Genomic DNA, 19,236 nt, shown 5'->3' with positions numbered 1-19,236 from the left:
TGCACCATATATTTCAATTTTTTTGATGATTTAAGATAATGTATGTAATTTTTTCTTGAAGCTTTGGTAGGCTAGGCTTAAATACACTTTTAAGAATAAAAGAATTTAAAAATCAATTTTAAAGCTTGGTTGGATTTACTATCTACTTTATCTTTTTAGTAAAAAAAGCTATTTCCACTTAAGCAACTCTTTGGAACTTCTCTAAGAACTTTTTGAGAAGCTCAAAGTAAAAGAGGGTTGTTATTTGACATTTTAAGGTGTCCAACACTATATAAGGTGACACTCATAATTGGTTAGCAATACCCTTAATACTTATTAAATTCAAATAAATGATACCCAATATTAGATTGCACCAATAGCGGTATGCCATCTTCTTGTGGTGTTGAGCACCAGTGGTGCCCATTAGCAAGCACAAGTGATGCCAACTTGAGTTTTCAATGTATTTTAGCTTTTAGCTCTAAAAAGTTCTTTTAAAAGGAGCTAGCATCAATAATTTCTTAAAGAATAGCTTCTTGGTAAGCTAAAAACTAAAGTTAAAGTCCAACCAAATATACCCTTTATTCATAGAGAATTGTTAAAAGACACCACTAGTGCCCAACACCACAATGAGATGACGTATCGCTATTGGTGCAATCGAATATCGGGTTCCATACATTTGAATTTAATAAATATTTTAAGATATCGTTAATCAACCATAGGCTGTCACCTCATGTGGTGTTGAATACCTTAAGGTGATAAATAAAACACTCTTGTTCATATAGTATCAATTATTGACTAATGCTCAAAACATAGAGTTTTTAAGTGTTGTTTTAAGACCGACGCTTAAAATCTCCATGTTCCCATATTTTTGGTTAACAATTTTGACTGGGATGAAAGAGTCGACACAAAAATGGATATTTTGTAGTGGTACATGAAATATCCCTAAATATCATATGCATCTTTGTTTTCTTGAGAAAATTTATATTTTAAGCATGTCTATTGTGAAAATGTGAAGACAGCGTGGAATGTCAAAATAGTCTTGTAGAGCAGATGAAAATATTTTGATTCGTTGGAGAATTTTCATTACCAATTGTATATATATCTGCATACATAATATTTTTTTTTTTTACATTTATACACTAAATATCTTCTAAAAGAAGTAGCAATATATATAGATATAATTTTATTTCCAAACATAGAAAGTCAATTCTCTTTAAAATAAATAGTACAAGAGTGTCATTGCACCGGTAATGATCAATACTTGAAATGGAAAATGAAAACTAAATGTAATTTGTTTTCATGTGCACACACACACATAAAAGGAACCTAGCTACAACCAACGTTTAACATTCCGGTTAAAAATGCTTGGTCCATAGGTGGAATTGACAATCTGTACAAGAAGAGGAAACTGCATCCACCCAAACAAAGTAATCGGAAGTCCAGCAAGCAAGAAGAGAGTAACGATAAACGCAGAGTCTTTGCTGAACACAATTAAAAGGGCAGCACAAAATGCGATTGTCATTGTTGCGATAGATATGAAAAGTGTAAGAAGGCCTATCACTAACTTTGTGGGCAAGGATTTGAGGAAATCATCTTCTGCATAACGCGACGTAAGCATTCCCAAAAACATTAACACCGAGGCTGTGGCCGAGAAGAGTGATATAGCATCCGATATTATGAAAATCTTAAATAACTTTTTGTGTAAAAACATTGGAAAGCCTGTGCTTTGGTCGTTACCTCCCGGAACAGTGAAAGCTACAGCAAACATTATGGTAGCGATGAGAGAGCCTACCAGACTGCAAGAACTCGCTGTGTCTTTCATCCACTGTTCTCCATCTTTCATCAACTCTTTGTGTTCTTTCGTAAACAGCTCACGTGGTGTCAGCTCATCAGTGTTCTTATAATATAAATGTTTCGGCAAAGTAATTGACTCAATTTCCTACATTTATAAATATATAAATCATTTCATATGATGATATAATATATATGTTTTATGATCGAGGCCTCTATATTATATGGTAAATGCAATAGCCAATACGTACCTTAAACCATTGTAGCTCACTTTGCATTTGCAATGCGGCACCAGGGATTTTATTGAGTTGATTAGAAGGTGCCAACAATCCAGCCATGTGTAGCATGGTATTATGTGCACAATCCACCGATGCTATCGTTACTTTTCTAGTAGAAACCCCATGCAGAAGGCAATAAATTTGTGGTTGCCGATATTCAATTGCTGCCATGAAAACATTCCTCCCTTCAACATTATAATAAAGCACAAGTTGAGGATTTGTCTTTGCTAAACCAACAAAGATATCGACGACTCCTTCTTCGGCAGATTTGTAAAAGGCCGGATATACTGAGATCATTCCATTCACCCTGTATGCAGTTCTTATCTCTTGGCAGATTCTTGTTAGCAATCTCGACGAGTAATGATGCCGTAATTTCATTTCTTGGATACTCTTTATTCCTATAGGTATAGGTATAGGTATAGATTATCTCTATATAGAACATCTGAATTATACCTTTATAGCTAGAAAATTGCACAAATTACAACAGTCATTTAATTGAATTTAATTTCAATGATTGAAGAATTTGTACCTAGAATTTTAAGGAGAACTGAAGCAAAACGCTGTTGAAATGTACCTAGAAAGAATAATACAAGATATATATTAACGATAGATGAAACACTAATTAATGAAATAGGTTTGATTTACTCCTATAGTTTTATAGGGAGAGACTGTAATAGATCATCTCAAGAGAGCCTACTGGCAGTTCTTTATTTTTTATATAGATAAGTTGTAATTTAATTTTTTTTTATACGATATTGTACATTTTATAATTATATAAGAGATTTTTCACAAAATTTTAAAAAATTATGAATAATTTAAAGTCTTGAAAACAAGACTCAAACAATCTGTTGCATGTGCGTATAAATCATAAACATGCATGCGTGCAACAAGATATTTGAATTTTGATTTTGACACTCTAAATTATCTAAAATTTCTTAAAAATTTGTGAGAGGTCCCTGTAACTACAATATACACTATCATATCATATAAAAAAAATTAAAGAAAAACAGAAAATAAACATATTAATACGTCCCCTAAAAAGGACCTACCTTACTCTTCCCCTAGTTTTATAATAATCTAATTATAAATAATACCCAAAATGATAATGAAATATATTAAATTTCTCACTGCTTCTCGAACTTTGGCTATCTTCTATGGTCGGGACATTTATCCGAATGTCACCTTTGGCATCAACATTTTTTGGTGTGTCAATACCTATTGGGAGAGAAAATGAATGAAATATATTATTATTATTAGAAATGATTGTAAGAATATTAATACATTTATATAAGAATAATAATAAATACACTCATATTCTGATAAATATTTTCAACACCATATTTCTCGAGACTTATTATATTAAAAGAACTTATGATATTATTGTGTGCCTATATAATTTATTTTTATATAAATATGAGTTACTTCTCTATTATCTTCTTGATTGAATTAGAATTTTATAAATATGAAAGAAAACACATGCATGTTGTAGATATGGGGACTGGTTTGATAGTTAAAGCTAAAACTTCCTAGAAAATCTAATTGTGTTTTTCTTTTCTTGTTTTTGTGTTTTATTCTTTGATGTGTTTGTTGTTTGGTAATCAACTTAAACTTAATGTTGGAGGAGGTTCAAATTCCCAATACAAATTAATTTATACATTATTTAACCAAATTATTATGCTTTGTTAACAGAATTGGATAAGTTATATGTGTGTTTGGATATCTTCGGAATCCTTTATTTATAAGTCTTATCAAGTAATTAACTGTTTAAAACGTTTAAATTTGGAAATAGAAAAGTACTTTAGGTTTAGAGAAGAAAAAAAAACATTATGTAATAACCATGTTTTTCTGCAGGTATTATTATTTGGCAAATCATGATCCCAAATGCACCTGGGTTGTGTATTGGTTGCATCGGGAGATCTTCGTGGTTTCATTAGGAATCGTTTTTCAGTTTCAGTTTAACTAATTGTGTTTAGTTTGTTATTAGGAGTTTCTCTTAGAATTACTACCTGCTTATATATACGGGTCGATTTTAGGTCTTGGTAGTTGATCTAATTATTTTCATTTTTGCATAGAGTTTTGTTGGTTCTTGTTATTTTCTTAGTAACATTTTTGTTGCAGGATTCTTTGTTAAAGTTTCAAGTTTTTTGATTCTATTGAGTGATGAACTGAGGAATTTGTTCTAGGGGTTCTGCAGAGATTTTAGAGACTTGATACTGAAGGGATTTTAGTTATTTTTCTGAGAGATTTAGAAGTTTAGAAAGTTGAGTGAGAGATTCAACTTAAGGTAATTGTAAATCTTGCTATGAGTTTCAGATTGTTCTTATAATTTGTAAAGAACAAAATTTACTATAGTGAAAGTATTTTGTTCTAGTCTTTGTAACTCAAGAAGTAGCTGATTTTTATCAATGAACCTTGTAAAAATCTGCTTGTGTTCTTCACTTTTTAGCACTTGTTGTTTATTCACTTTTTTAAATCAAATCTTATAATTCATAAACTTAAAAAGTACGTGGTTTTTCACATTATATGTATTAATACCAAAAAAAAGAAAAAAAAAATCATGTACAACTTACAGTAGTCATATATCCATTGCTGCCAAAATTTGAGTCGACATCCACTCGGAAAGGCAGTAAAGTCTCTATTAGTAGCGAATGAGAAGATGACATTACTGTCCTCAACCAGCTCTGGACAATGCTCAACTAATTGCAAAGCAACATCTGTTGAAAATAAAATGAGAATTATTTGTTATACTCTATTTGACTTCTTCTTCTTGATTTTGAATAACACGTACTACTTGTGATTATTCAGCGGAACTAGCGACCTAGAAATATTGGTAATTAGTCAGTGCCAAGACTACTTTATCTAGTATACAGTAATTAGTGTAATTTATTACCAATCCTACATATTTAATTTAATCACATTACATAGTTAGTTGAATATCATATGATGATATCAAATAATAATGCTCATTATATATCTAAATCTATAATTGTACCAATTATTTTATCAGTGAACGATATTTATTACTTAAATCTTAAATGCTACTCATGGGTGAATTCTTGTTAATTTTAAATATTTTTTTTGGTTCTTTTAGTTAAATATTAGCTAGATTTTATTCTTGTTTATCTAAATTTTACTAGTGAGTGTTGTCAATAATAATTAAAGTTAATTAATGGGTTACTTACCATACCATTGCGCCTCTATACTCATCTGGAGGACCCTAGCTCCACGTGACTTGTTGTGTGGCGGGGACAATTGATCGATTGGCGTGACAGCGTACATATGTCGACCCATGTCCTTGTGACCATAGGTGAGTACCCATACAAGTGGTAGGATACTATGTTCACCAAGACCACACTTTATGCTAACTAATCTACTGTTCTTTTGAACCAAACACTTGGCAATTCTGGTGATTCCACTCCTTGTAGCTGATGCAAGAGCCGTCCATTTCTGATTATCCTTCATTTCTAAATCTTTTTCTTCCATTTTGGAAACCAACTCTTCTACAATATCCACATGGCCGTTGCTGGCTGCAATATGGAGAGCAGTCTCCTGGGTATATGGATGTCTTGCTCTCACTATTTCAGGGTTGGCTTCAACCAAATCCTTCACAACTTTTAAATTCCCTTCTCCGGCAGCTTCAAACCAATCATCATTTGAGGATGAGGCAGCTTCAAACCAATCATCATTTGAGGATGAGGATGAGGATGAGGCAGCTTCACACCAATCATCATTTGAGGATGAGGATGAGGATGCCATCTTCAACGAAACATTTCATTTCATGCCTTAGTGTTAATTACTTGCTATCATACGGACACTTAATCTTTAATAATTAATATTGTTAAATATATATATATATATGTATTTTTCACATCTTTAAACAAAAATACGAATCAATATATAATAATGCATCCAGTCCCAATTTCCATCACGTTTGAAAAGTGAGATTAGATTGAATAATTACAATGTAATTTTTGTTATCAAATCAAATTAAAGAGAATATTGAAAAAACTAAATCTAACAACTTGAATGACCCCCACTACAACATTTTGCATTATATATCACATTTGAAAATGACTTTTTTAAAAAAGTGTTATTGTTTTAAACAACTAAGGCGGGATCCAATTACATATTCAACATTGGGCTGTAATATATAATATTTACTATTGGCCTCTTTTACTGTAGAAACTAGAAAAGTAACGTGATCTCCGATTTCATCTTCTCCGTCCTTACTAGCGGTCACTCTTCTGCTCTTCCGATCATAATATACCTCTTCCTCCAATGCCGATTTATCCAATTTCATCTCCCTTTGGTGTCTCCTGTAGACCTCCGGCCTCCTCAGTCCGCCAGCCGGATCGGCTGTTCTTGTCGTCGGACCATTGTTGCGGTCGCATCTCGGCATTTCCTACTCCCTTGCACAGCTGCTGTCGCGACTAGTGTTGCTGTGGTCGTCTCTCTTCTTCATTCACCATCGCTCGTTGTCAAGAAATTTGTATGTGTTTAGGATTTTTCTCATGTCAGTTAGATCATATTTTCCATTTTGGGGGTAAATTCTTGTGTTAAGATTGGAGATTAGTTCAATATGTATTCTTAGTCTCCATTGGATTTATTTTACTTGAGATTAAATTTCTTACAAAAAAATCCACACATAAATAAATTTTATCAATCTCTGATTTAGAAAATCTCCTAGAGTTTAATAAATTTAGTAGTTTATATCTTGCTTAGTTTCTAGTTTCTTTCTTCTAAACAATTGTGAGAAGATTCATTTGGTTTCACCTCACCTATTCTGCTCAATATTTTACATTTCTATTGCACTGAAGGTGTTTGAAAAAATTACTTATTGAATGACACAAGGATAACATATTTTTCTTTGTTTCGGTTGACCAAAAAACAGAGCATAAAAAAAACAGAGCACAGAGTCATCCACTGTTGTGCATAAGATGGAAAGTGGTGAGCAAGTCACTTAGAAAATAACTTCAATGGAAAAGAAGAGGAAAATCCCAAACGAGTTCCCTAATCGAAGGTATAATTTTTATGATATATTATTTTCTTTCTACATTTGGGTTCTCCACAATTTATTAGATGTATATCATTTAATTCATGTTATAATATAATATGGGCTACGTATTGTTCTGCTATACGATCACCATGCAAGAGGATAAAAGCATAAAAGTTGTGCTTACTCTGTATGTCACAAGCCTTGTAGAGAGGGTAAGAACTATTATTGTTGTATTAGCAGTAATAATTATGATGATGATGATGATGATGATGGTTACCTGTATCTTCTTTATTATAAATGTTTAATTAATTAAAGGAGAAAACAAATCTAAAGCATAGCTTAATATCCTGTTCCTACTAGTCTTTAGGCATGGACTGTGTTATTTATTGTAATAAATTCGATATAATTGTCAGCATGCATGCTATATATATATATATCTTTCTTTTTCTTTTTCTTCTTCGTCCACCTTCTTCTAATCCCATGCACAAACAAAATGTGACCATAAATGGTCGACATAATACGTACGTACATATATATATATACTTGATCAATACGTATATATGTATATATATATATATACTTGATCAATGTATATTAATTTGTCACAACTGATCAGGGAAACACCCAAAATAATGGTGGTTCAGATTTTCTTGCCTATAATTTTGGGGGACCAAAGGAGGCAAAGGATTCTGATACATTTTAGTTTGTAACATTAATTGTTTCAGCACTGTGAGAATAAAGAAGCATTCTATTTTGTTGACTAATTATTATAATTGACATGGCAGATTTTGTGTTGACAGGATTATACTGGTGAAGATGTCAATGTTGATAACTTTTTCGCGGCTATCCTCGGAAATAAAACTGCCATCAAAGGGGGTAGTGGGAAGGTTGTAGATAGTAGTCCAAATGATCATATCTTTGTCTACTACTCTGATCATGGTGGTCCTGGAGTTCTTGGTTTGTAGTTCTCTATTCTATGAAATCAACTTCTGTTAGTTCCTGTTTTTACCTGCTTTATTCTATTAGTTGGTTATAGATCAAACTGATAGTATTGTTTGTCTCTTTTGTTTTTCTCCTCCCTTAAATTTTTGAATGTTAACATGATTTTCGAAAGATGGTATTTAGTTGTAGGCCTGGGATTTATTGTCTTGTTCAACCTGACTATTTTTACAATTTGTCATCGTGGTTTTAAGCAGTAGTTTCAATTTAAGATTTGTGTGGCTCTTGTGTTAAGCAGTATCAGTATTAGTACTGACTTATAGATTTAATGACAAACTGTACAATGGCTCCTTGAAAGTTTGAAGTATGACTGGATGTTTGTTCACAGTTATTATATTAACTTGACCCACGATTCAGTATGATCAGATCTGTTGCATGATGAAGACGGTACTTATATTCTTATTTGTTTATTTATTTTCTTAATAGGAATGCCTACTTATCCTTACCTTTCTGCCGATGATCTGAATGAAGTTTTAAAATAGAAGCATGCTTCAGGGACCTACGAAAGCTTGGTAAGCTACTAATTCTTATTTGATGCATGTCTGATGCTGTTTGCATCAATTTTGGTAAAAAAATTTATGCTTTGGCAGTAGGACTAATATAAATTTTGCAGGTATTTTATCTTGAGGCTTGTGAATCTGGAAGTATCTTCGAAGGTATTCTCCCTGAGGGTTTGAATATCTATGCAACCACTGCTTCAAATGCAGAGGAAAGCAGTTGGGGTACTTACTGCCCTGGAGAGTATCCCAGTCCTCCGCCGGAATACGAAACCTGTTTGGGCGACTTGTACAGTGTTGCTTGGATGGAAGACAGGTATTTTAAGCATTTGCAATTGTAATATTGAGAAAAAACAGAAGCTTAGTATTCGGTTTACTTTGTTTTATCCTTGGATTCTTAACACAGTGGTCAAAAGCACAGATGATTTATACAGAAAGAAGTTTTGTCATATGATGAAATTATGTATACACTGTTATCTGTCCTTGAAGTTAGAGTGTATTGATTAGATGGATTTGGTTGTATTAGAAGTGGATGATGACTTTATGTTAGAGCTGAATCTGTTTAATCTATATTAACAAAAGGAAAAGGTTCTTTCTCATGTTTAATTACTTATATTTTCCTGACTGAAGATTAACAATCTGATATTGTGGGCAGTGACGTACACAATCTGCGGACGGAAACTTTGCATCAGCAGTATGAACTGGTGAGAACTCCCTCCTAAGCTTGCTGTCAGAGGAAATGTAGTATTGCTTTTCATATCGATATGCTAATATTTACTAGAGTGAAAGAAAATGGTGGACTATTCAACAAGCCCTTTCTTTCAGTATCATTGATGATGCCAAAGTGACGTGATTGTGTTTTGTTGGTATTATCAGGTTAAGAAGAGCACATCCAGTGACAATTCTGCTTATGGGTCTCATGTGATGCAATATGGGGATATTGGGATTAGCAAAGACAGTCTCTTCAATTATATTGGTACAAATCCCGCAAATGAAAATGACTAAGTGTAATAAATTTTAATACTCCATTCGTTAAAAGTACATTTTATATTTATGTATATAATATATCATATTAGATCAAGTTGCATTGTGGAATTCATGATATTAGACTCTAGTAGTTATTATTGGATTTTGATTTTTTATTATTTTTGCTGTAACTTGTTTAGATAATATTTGAGACCATCTGACTTCTTGGTCCTTTCAGAACTAGTTATCTTGTTGCTCTGAAACTTGAGTTGCTTGCTTCTAATCTTCAGATTTTATTGCATATTATATCTGGTGAATAAAATTAGAGTTAGTCTGATATTGGTTTTATTTATGTTGGATTTTGGGCCCATGAGATGCCTTTCATTTTCACACATTCTATCTTGGCCCTAGAATTGCTCTCTTCCTCCTTGATGTCTCTCTTTGCTAGGGCCCTTTGTAGTTCTAATGGCAGTTTTATTGACAGGAATGTCCAAAGCTTTCTCAAATATTCCACCACTCTTCCAAACCTTTACGGTATTGCCTATGTGAACTCTTTCTCTCTCTCCCTTTCTTTCGATTTTGTTTGGGTAATTTGATTTGTATTGTTGATTTCAGTGGTAGAGGGATTTGATTCAATGGCTCTCACTTCATGACCATCACGGGTACCTGCAAAGCTATTCTTATGATATACTCCATTGATGTCGTATTAGAATTTTAAGGTCTATGCTACTTTATTCACTCCAATCGTGCTAAGGATTTCGTGGATGACCAAGTGTATTTGATCGACTCCTGAGGATGACCACTAGAGCGACTCCAATACTATAACGGACGATATCGATGTCGCCGAAGTCATAGGAGATGAAGTGCAAAGAAGAATGTCATCCATGACTATTGGTGCTATTGGTTCGTTGGTCGTGAAACATGGAAGTTTTTTTAAAATTTTAGCAAAAAGTCTTAGCTAGAATTTTATCATGATGACTTTGATTCTCTAAACTCTACTTTTTGAAAGTTATTCACTTCTTAAGTGAAACATGTATTTGGACCGAGTTAACTAATATGATGGTATTGACATTTTTGTAAATCTAATGTTTTTTTTATTATATTGTTATCAAGGTACCAAAAATAAATTTTATTAAAATATAATATAAATAAAAAAATATTTAAACAAAAATAAGAACTATAATAAAAAGTTATCATTAATATAATATAACATGCCCAAAATGTTATAAAAGAATCTATAATAACATTTTTTATAACACTTAAACAGTATCATGAAATAAGCATAACGTTTGACTCTTGAAAAAATATTTATAAGCTTGATAAATAGATATTGTATGTATTTTATAACAAAGAAAAATTGTTATGGAATAGTTAATTATAACACTATTGATAACACTTGAAAATTATCATAAAAGTGTCCAGACTTTTAATAACATGGGCTATGTTAGCATTTGGTAAAATGTTATAAAATGTTTTTGATAGCACTTTTTCAGAGTTATGCATAATGTTTTTTGTTGTAGTGCCCCTTAGTTTAGTGGAATTATTTAATTGTGGAATTAATAAACTAAATCTATTTTTTTTGTTTGGCAATTAAATTATTTATTTTTAATAATAGTGGAATTAATAAAGTTTAAATTAGATTAGTTTAAGTTTTGTGAAAAAAAAACAGATCATTTTAGGTTCATTTTTTTAATATTTAAAAGTTTTATTTAATTAATCTTTTAAGAGTTTATTAAAAAAAATTAATCTTTTAAGAATTTAAAAGAAAAAAAAATGTTTTTTGAATTTTTGAAATATTTTACAAGAAATATATATTTTTTAATTTTAAATTATACACGTAGCGCTAATATGACAATAAAAAATCAATAATCCTTTAGTCAAATAGTATAAAACTTAACAGAAGTCATATGAATAGCCTTTGAGATAATTTTTAAAGGTTCGAACAAATCAGGAGCACACTAATATATTAATCATAGTTTGTGAAGCAAAAATCCTAAATAATCTTAAAAAAAAACTAAATTTATATATTAAAATAAAAATAAAAATTAGAAAGCATTTATTTGTTTGCGAAGTTAAAATATTCTACTGAATAAATTAATAAAAAAATATTTTTACAATTTTTAATATTTATTTTTATTTTACTTTTAACTAAAATAAATTTGTGCTTTATATTTTGTATTTTTAGTATAACTTCATTTCAGAAGGTGCACTTACTTCTACATTTTCAATAAGGCTAAAAGAAATAGTAATCTCCCCACAAAAACAAAGAAAAAAAGAAATAATAATCTATTCCGGAAATCATATATATACTTATGGCTAACCATTATTTTAAAGAATATTATGTAAAGTTAGTTAAAATGTATTAAAGCAGTTTGTACATATAATCCAGCACAAGAACACATAAACTCAAATTTCCCATACCAAATTGTGTAGCAAATGTTACCAGAAGCAGAGCTGGACGAGAGAATACTGGCGAGCGCGTGCGAAAGAGATCGACTGGCCGAGGGCCTCCCTGCAGTGTGGCCGGGCTGAGAGAACATAGATTAGAGTGAAATGTAGATCTAGAAATGTTGTGTTTTTTCGAAACTAATACTGTACGAATTATTAAATGTTATGTACGAATTATTAATTGTGATGAGTCCCTACATCTCTCCTCTATAATCCGTATCTATTTTTTCTTTTGTAAAGCGACTCTTGGTTCTATTTTTTTTAACGTTAATATACCATTTGCGTATTTGAACTCTATTAGTCGATGTATTGGAAAAATAAATTATGATATATTTTTTTAAAGCATACCATGTCATACTTATATAATGAGAAATTTCAATATTCAAATTGCGTATTATATTACTAAAAAAATCTTAGTACTATTAATTTTTTCAATTTGATGCTAAACATTCATCTTATACAAAAAAATATAATTCTCATTATATCAAGAATTGTAAAACCTTATCTTCTTCTCTCTTCTCTCTCTCATTCTCACGAAATCCTCCCTAAAACCCACGAATTTGTATGATTTTCTTACCGAAATCGTTGTTAGTCATCTCCATTGTCTCTGTGAAGTCACCAATATCAAAGACAACATCCATTTTGAGGGTTTTTGGAGGAAAAAAACTATGGGTAAGAAGATTGTTTCATTTTATGTGTTGGGTATTATTTGTTTATATTTTTTTTTTGGCTATTTCGAACAGATCTAAGCCTATATTTGTGTATTTTTTGGGGTTTTTAGAGAGATTTCGTGATCTGTGTTTTTCTGGGTTTTCTGCAACTTTTTTGCTCAATAGGAGCTCGATAACGGTTCGATAGGGGCTCGATGGTATGTAGAAGAATGTTCTTTTATGAGCTCGATGCTGCTCGATATAGTTCGATTATAGCTTGATAAATTTAGGTTTTGTTGCACGATTGTGCTCGATGGCAACTCGATAAGGGTTCGATTGGACCCTAGAATATTTGGTGTAGTTGTTTTCTCGATAGCAGCTCGATAGGGGTTCGATGAAGGTTTTGGTTAGGTTTATGTTCGGTTTAAGAACTTTTAGCTCGATAAGAACTCGATAAGCTCTCGATGAGAGCTCGATGGTAACTCGATAGAGTTCGATTGAGGCTCGATAAAGCTCGATCATATTGTTTTTGCATGACTTTGTGAAAAATTGACAGTTTTTTTTTTTACAATTTCTATGTCTTTTTTCCAACACAAGTTCCATTGTCTACGTTTTTGTATCCTACAATGGTGTTTGTGAATTACAAGGGAATAAGTGGATTTTCAAGGACCCTCAATGCATGGAGATACCGATGGAGGATACTGTAACGTATTTGCAACTTCTTGAAATATTGCACAACAGATGTATGGGTTGAAATTTGAGGTTCCTTACACATGCGGCGACCGACCGTTTACACCCATTCATGTTGACAGTTATCTTGGTGTCCGTGCATTCTTAGGGGTAACATCTAAAGAAATGTTAGCCTTGTGTGTCACTCCTACTAAGAAGATTGTCATTGCAGATCCATATTCTAGTCCCAAACCTGAGGGAGCTGCCAGTACTTTAGGAGGTCCTATTGGTGACCTGAGGGATAACCAGTATGAGTATGACTCCTATGTGAATGACGATCCAGTAGCTGAACATAATGAGGACTCAGGATACAATTCAGAGACATATTATAGTGCAGAAGTGCCGATTGACATGTTTGATGATTTGCAAGTCGAACAAGTACAAGAACAGCCAATACGTCCTATTGCACGGGCGAACCCACCAAGTCAAGGACGTCGAACACCTGGCACCAGCTCTAGTCGTTCTGGTGGAACAAACTATAACAATACAGGGAATGTTCCAATATGTTCAACAGAAGATCACAGAAGATGGAGTGCTCACATGTTTACAAAAGAAGATATCATGGCTTTTAGTCGATCTGAAACAGCCTCATTCAGTGTACTGTTTGGAGAACTACAACTTGGGAAGACTTTTGAGAACAAGATGGAATTGAAAACCAAAGCGACTCTCTTCTTAATGAAGAATAATTTTGAGTTTATGGTTAAGAAGTCTAGTACTGATGGGTTGTGTATCACTTGCAAGGGTCCTGAATGTGGTTGGAGAAAAATGGGGAAAAAGTAGTGCGATCGGAGATGCTTGAGATCACTGTTTATAATAGTGGACATACTTGCTCACTAGAATTGCGACAGAAATACCAATGTCAAGCAGCACCTTGGGTCAATAGGCACCTTATCAGGAACAAATATGCTATTGATGGCCATAACCACCCGGAAAACATCATAAAGGAGGATATGAAGAATAATTTTGGGATCGATATGAGTTATATGAAGACTTGGAGATGCAGAGAGAAGGCACTCGGTTATGTTGGAGGGACACCTGAAAAATCGTACTCCAAGTTACCTTCTTACTTGTACATGCTGCAGCAAAAGAATCTAGGTACAATAACTGATTTTGTCACAAAGGACGGTCGCTTTCTTTACTGTTTCTTCTCACTTGGAGTTTGTAGAAGGGGATTTACATCATGTCGTCCTGTTATATGTGTGAACGACACTTTCTTGAAGTCAAGGTTGGTGGCCACATGTTGTGTGTGTTGGAAAACCAATCAGAGCACGCAGCGAAAACTTTGCGTTGTGGGCCCATTGTTTACTATGAACAACAGAACAACAAACAAAAATTTTCATTAATCATATAAACAATTTATATGACCAAGAAAACAATCCAGAAATATTATCATACAATATTATTAATCATGCTACAAATATGTATATAAATATACAATATATATAATATATATAAACACAAAAAAACAAGAATATAAACTTTTACCTCTTGAAGCCTATTAAGTGTCCTTGAGTCTTTTTGTATTTTTAACGATATTCCTATTCAAAGCTTTGATCATTCAAACCACGATCTTCCAAAGTGTTCTCTACATCTCAAGATGTATGTGGGCACATAGAGAACATGTGTTTGTATTTTAGGAATCACAAGTATTTCTTAATACATGAGAACTTGGATTATGATCTCAGAATGGCTAGAATAAAGAAGAAGAAATAGAGAGACCTTTTGTCTAACAAAAACCTCTTAGAACTATTCTGAATTGTATATTGTTGTATCTTATGTATATTGTTGTATATTGGTATATATATTTTTTGTTAAGTTAATATTTTGTATAACAATTATTAAGTTAGTAATTATAAAAATGACATGTTGTTTGGTTTATTGATTTTATATTAAGTTATATTTATTTAATTAGTTAAAATTGATATTGAAAGTTTTATGGTATTCAATTTATAAGTTTGTATTTTTAGGATAGAATTTATATGTTAGCAATATGTTAGTAAAATTATAATGTTGGTTTTAATTATTTTACTAATTTATTGTATTGAATATGTTGTACGTTCTGGGACTGGATTTTAGTATTTTTTGCAGGGCGTAAATTTTGGGGATAGTTAGAAATGTAGATGTTATGCTGCCGAAATTTTGGTAAATTTTAATTAATTAAATTATAGAATAAATTAAACTTTTTAATAATAAAATTACTAAATAATTATTATAAAATAAAAGTTTAAATTAGTGTAAGACTAACTTAATTAAATAATTTATTAAAATTACACTTTTATAATAAAATTAAAATTTAACATTTAAAGAAATATAATAAAAATAATGAAAAACTAAAAAAATAATATTTAATAAAATTTAATTATAAATAATTAACAAATCAAATAATTAATAAAATTAGATTTTAGTACTAATATAAGTTAAAAAAATAATAAGCAAAAAAACTAAAAAATTCATATTTAACAAAATTTAATTATAAACAATTAAAAAATAAAATATTAGTAAATAAAATGTTCGGAGATGACGCACCAACACATGTTCCATTGCTAGTCTCGCCTCAATCTACATTTAGAAATTGTGCGGTCTTCATCAACACCTCCACCACGATCTCCACTGTCCCCAGCCATTCAGTTTCCAGATGACAGTGACGATGATGATGCGATCAACTTAGGATAGATTATATAGTTATATAAATAGTAGTGTTTATTTGTTTTAATACTATTAAGACAATTATCAATATTAGATTGTATGGTCTATTTTTGTATCAATTAATTGAGACTACAATTCTAATTTTAAAATTTATTATATATATGAAATTTGAATTTTTTTTATTTTTTATTTCTGTTACACTATTTGCGGCGAATTATTCGCCGCAAATAAGAGTCAGACAAGACAAATCAGCCATTATTTGCGATGAATAAAATGACTTTGCGGTAAATTATTTTAAATTTTCGCTGCAAATAAGAATCAATTATGAAAAAACCCAAAATTATTTGCGACGGGTATATTGATATTTGCGGCGATTTTTTCGCCACAAATAATGAGGTTATTTGTGGCGGACATTTTTTTTGCAGAAAATAATGGTATTTACGATGATAATTTTGTGACGAAGTATTTGCGGCAAATTTTCATCACAAATACTATTTGCGGCGAAATTCATCCCCACAAAAACCATAATTTCTTATAGTGCGTGAAATCATATTAATCTAAAATTTAAAAACCCCAATATAATTAGCAAAATCATGAAGCTAAAACAGAGGAATAACATTCTAAAACACAAAACTAAATACTATCGCTAGAATATAAAACAAAGCTTGTCGATAATCTATCATCGAATGGAAAACTTATCAAAGATTAATAAATTAAACAAGTCAAAATTATAAAACAAAATCTTCAATATCAACAATGGAGCAACCTTCAATATATTGATATATGAGTTTCGATCCATTCTCTTACTAGCAGCAACAATTGTAGACTTAACTTATGCTTTTTGCAGTTGATTTTCACTTTTCATTTGAGAGAGAAGAGCTTTCCTCTTCATTTTTTTAGCACTACTTGAAGAAGTAATGGGAGGTTCTTTAGAAGAAGGGGATCCAAACCCTAATCACGTGATTGCCATTTTAGGACAAATCCAAAAACTTGAAAACCAATGATTCAAACACAAAACCAACAAAAATGGTGAGTAGGTAGAGATGAAACTTGAAAGGCGAGGCTAGAAAAAAAAAGGAGGAACAAACAGAGGAGAGAGGGATTGAGAATGAATGGTGGAGAGAGAAAGAGGGTTTACAAATGAAAAGAGAAAAACACGTGAGTTGAAAGAATAAAAATTAGATCAGTATAATTTTTTTTAATTAAATTCGTATATTTCAAATAAAGTATTGTATAAAAAATATGCACCATATATTTCAATTTTTTTTGATGATTTAAGATGATGTATGTAATTTTTTCTTGAAGCTTTGGTAGGCTAGGCTTAAATACACTTTTAAGAATAAAAGAATTTAACAATCAATTTTAAAGCTGGGTTGGATTTACTATCTACTTTATCTTTTTAGTAAAAAAAACTATTTCTTAAGCAACTCTTTGGAACTTCTCTAAGAACTTTTTGAGAAGCTCAAAGTAAAAGAGTGTTGTTATTTGACACTTTAATATGTCCAACACTACATAAGGTGGCACTCTATGATTGGTTAGCAATACCCCATAATATTTATTAAATTCAAATAAATGGGACCCAATATTAAATTGCACCAATAGTGATATGCCACATTCTTGTGGTGTTGAGCACCAATGGTGCCCATTAGCAAGCACAAGTGATGCCAACTTGAGTTTTCAATGTATTTTAGCTTTTAGCTCTAAAAAGTTGTTTTAAAATGAGCTAGCATCAATATCTTCTTAAAGAATAGCTTCTTATAATAAGCTAAAAACTAAAGTTAAAGTCCAACTAAATATACCCTTTGTTCATAGAGAATTGTTAAGGGGCACCACTAGTGCCCAATACCATAATGAGATAGCGTATCATTATTGGTGCAATTCAATATCGGGTCCCACACATTTGAATTTAATAAATATTATGTGATATCGCTAATAAACCATAGGTTGTCACCTCATGTGGTGTTGAACACCTTAAGGTGTCAAATAACAACACTCTTGTTCATATAGTATCAATTATTGACTAATGCTCAAAACATAGAGTTTTTAAGTGTTGTTTTAAGACCGACGCTTAAAATCTCCATGTTCCCATATTTTTGGTTAACAATTTTGACTGGGGTGAAAAAGTTGACACAAAAATGGATATTTTGCAGTGGTACATGAAATATCCGTAAATATCATATGCATCTTTGTTTTCTTGAGAAAATTTATATTTTAAGCATGTATATTGTGAAAATCTGAAGACAGCGTGGAATGTCAAAATAGTCTTGTAGAGCAGATGAAAATATTTTGATTCGTTGGAGAATTTTCATTACCAATTGTATATATATCTGCATACATAATATTTTCTTTTACATTTATACACTAAATATCTTCTAAAAGAAGTAGCAATATATATAGATATAATTTTATTTCCAAACATAGAAAGTCAATTCTCTTTAAAATAAATAGTACAAGAGTGTCATTGCACCGGTAATGATCAATACTTGAAATGGAAAATGAAAACTAAATGTAATTTGTTTTCATGTGCACACACACACATAAAAGGAACCTAGCTACAACCAGCGTTTAACATTCCGGTTAAAAATGCTTGGTCCATAGGTGGAATTGACAATCTGTACAAGAAGAGGAAACTGCATCCACCCAAACAAAGTAATCGGAAGTCCAGCAAGCAAGAAGAGAGTAACGATAAACGCAGAGTCTTTGCTGAACACAATTAAAAGGGCAGCACAAAATGCGATTGTCATTGTTGCGATAGATATGAAAAGTGTAAGAAGGCCTATCACTATCTTTGTGGGCAAGGATTTGAGGAAATCATCTTCTGCATAACGCGATGTAAGCATTCCCAAAAACATTAACACCGAGGCTGTGGCCGAGAAGAGTGATATAGCATCCGATATTATGAAAATCTTAAATAACTTTTTGTGTAAAAACATTGGAAAGCCTGTGTTTTGGTCGTTGCCTCCCGGAACAGTGAAAGCTACAGCAAACATTATGGTAGCGATGAGAGAGCCTACCAGACTGCAAGAACTCGCTGTGTCTTTCATCCAAGTTTCTCCATCTTTCATCAACTCTTTGTGTTCTTTCGTAAACAGCTCTCGTGGTGTCAGTCCATCACGGTTCTTATAATATAAATGTTTCGGCAAAGTAATTGACTCAATTTCCTACATTTATAAATATATAAATCATTTCATATGATGATATAACATATGTGTTTCATGATCGATCGAGGTCTATATTATATGGTAAATGCAATAGCC

General features: G+C 31.7%; 2 protein-coding genes and 1 long non-coding RNA gene across 6 annotated transcripts in view; 1 reads left to right on the top strand and 2 right to left on the bottom strand.

Annotated features, from left to right (window-relative positions):
* Positions 1–1,149: 1,149 nt before the first annotated feature.
* Positions 1,150–17,038, bottom strand: LOC133797873 (uncharacterized). Its single transcript, XM_062235964.1, has 7 exons — positions 16,746–17,038; positions 5,231–5,804; positions 4,619–4,762; positions 3,177–3,263; positions 2,578–2,622; positions 2,022–2,446; positions 1,150–1,918 (listed from the first exon to the last, which is right to left on the bottom strand). The coding sequence occupies exons 1-7, from the start codon at positions 16,776–16,778 to the stop codon at positions 1,310–1,312; spliced, it is 1,917 nt and encodes a 638-aa protein (XP_062091948.1). The 5' UTR covers positions 16,779–17,038; the 3' UTR covers positions 1,150–1,309.
* LOC133797875 (uncharacterized) lies at positions 5,925–10,587 on the top strand. 3 transcript variants are annotated; one of them, XR_009875725.1, is made up of 9 exons: positions 5,925–6,537; positions 6,940–7,068; positions 7,830–8,001; positions 8,470–8,555; positions 8,657–8,856; positions 9,196–9,244; positions 9,417–9,547; positions 9,991–10,040; positions 10,122–10,587. It is a non-coding gene; the product is annotated as an uncharacterized LOC133797875 (long non-coding RNA). The 3 variants fall into 3 exon arrangements; XR_009875723.1 differs by having other exon boundaries at positions 5,928–6,537; positions 7,845–8,001; XR_009875724.1 differs by having other exon boundaries at positions 5,930–6,537; positions 7,845–8,001; positions 9,417–9,516.
* A 1,333-nt stretch (positions 17,039–18,371) lies between the features above and the next one.
* LOC133797872 (uncharacterized) overlaps positions 18,372–19,236 on the bottom strand; it is a 35,138-nt gene continuing 34,273 nt past the window's right edge. For both annotated transcript variants that reach the window (XM_062235962.1, XM_062235963.1), the window contains one exon: positions 18,372–19,140. In XM_062235962.1, coding sequence (XP_062091946.1) covers positions 18,532–19,140 — 609 coding nt within the window. In that variant the 3' untranslated portion in view covers positions 18,372–18,531. The remainder of the gene's footprint in view (positions 19,141–19,236) is intronic.

Source organism: Humulus lupulus, chromosome 8, assembly GCF_963169125.1.
Source record: "Humulus lupulus chromosome 8, drHumLupu1.1, whole genome shotgun sequence".
Taxonomy (NCBI): domain Eukaryota; kingdom Viridiplantae; phylum Streptophyta; class Magnoliopsida; order Rosales; family Cannabaceae; genus Humulus; species Humulus lupulus.
The sequence above is the reverse complement of the archived record's forward strand: the minus strand, read 5'-3'. Positions and strand labels throughout refer to the sequence as shown.

Excerpts from the sequence above, each read along its gene's own strand:
- LOC133797873 (XM_062235964.1), bottom strand. The coding sequence starts at position 16,778 with ATGGATCGAAACTCATATATCAATATATTGAAG. Across the intron at positions 2,447-2,577 it reads AGTTCTCCTTAAAATTCTAG|GAATAAAGAGTATCCAAGAA; the intron begins GTACAAATTCTT and ends CTATACCTATAG. Across the intron at positions 1,919-2,021 it reads GTGAGCTACAATGGTTTAAG|GAAATTGAGTCAATTACTTT; the intron begins GTACGTATTGGC and ends TTATAAATGTAG.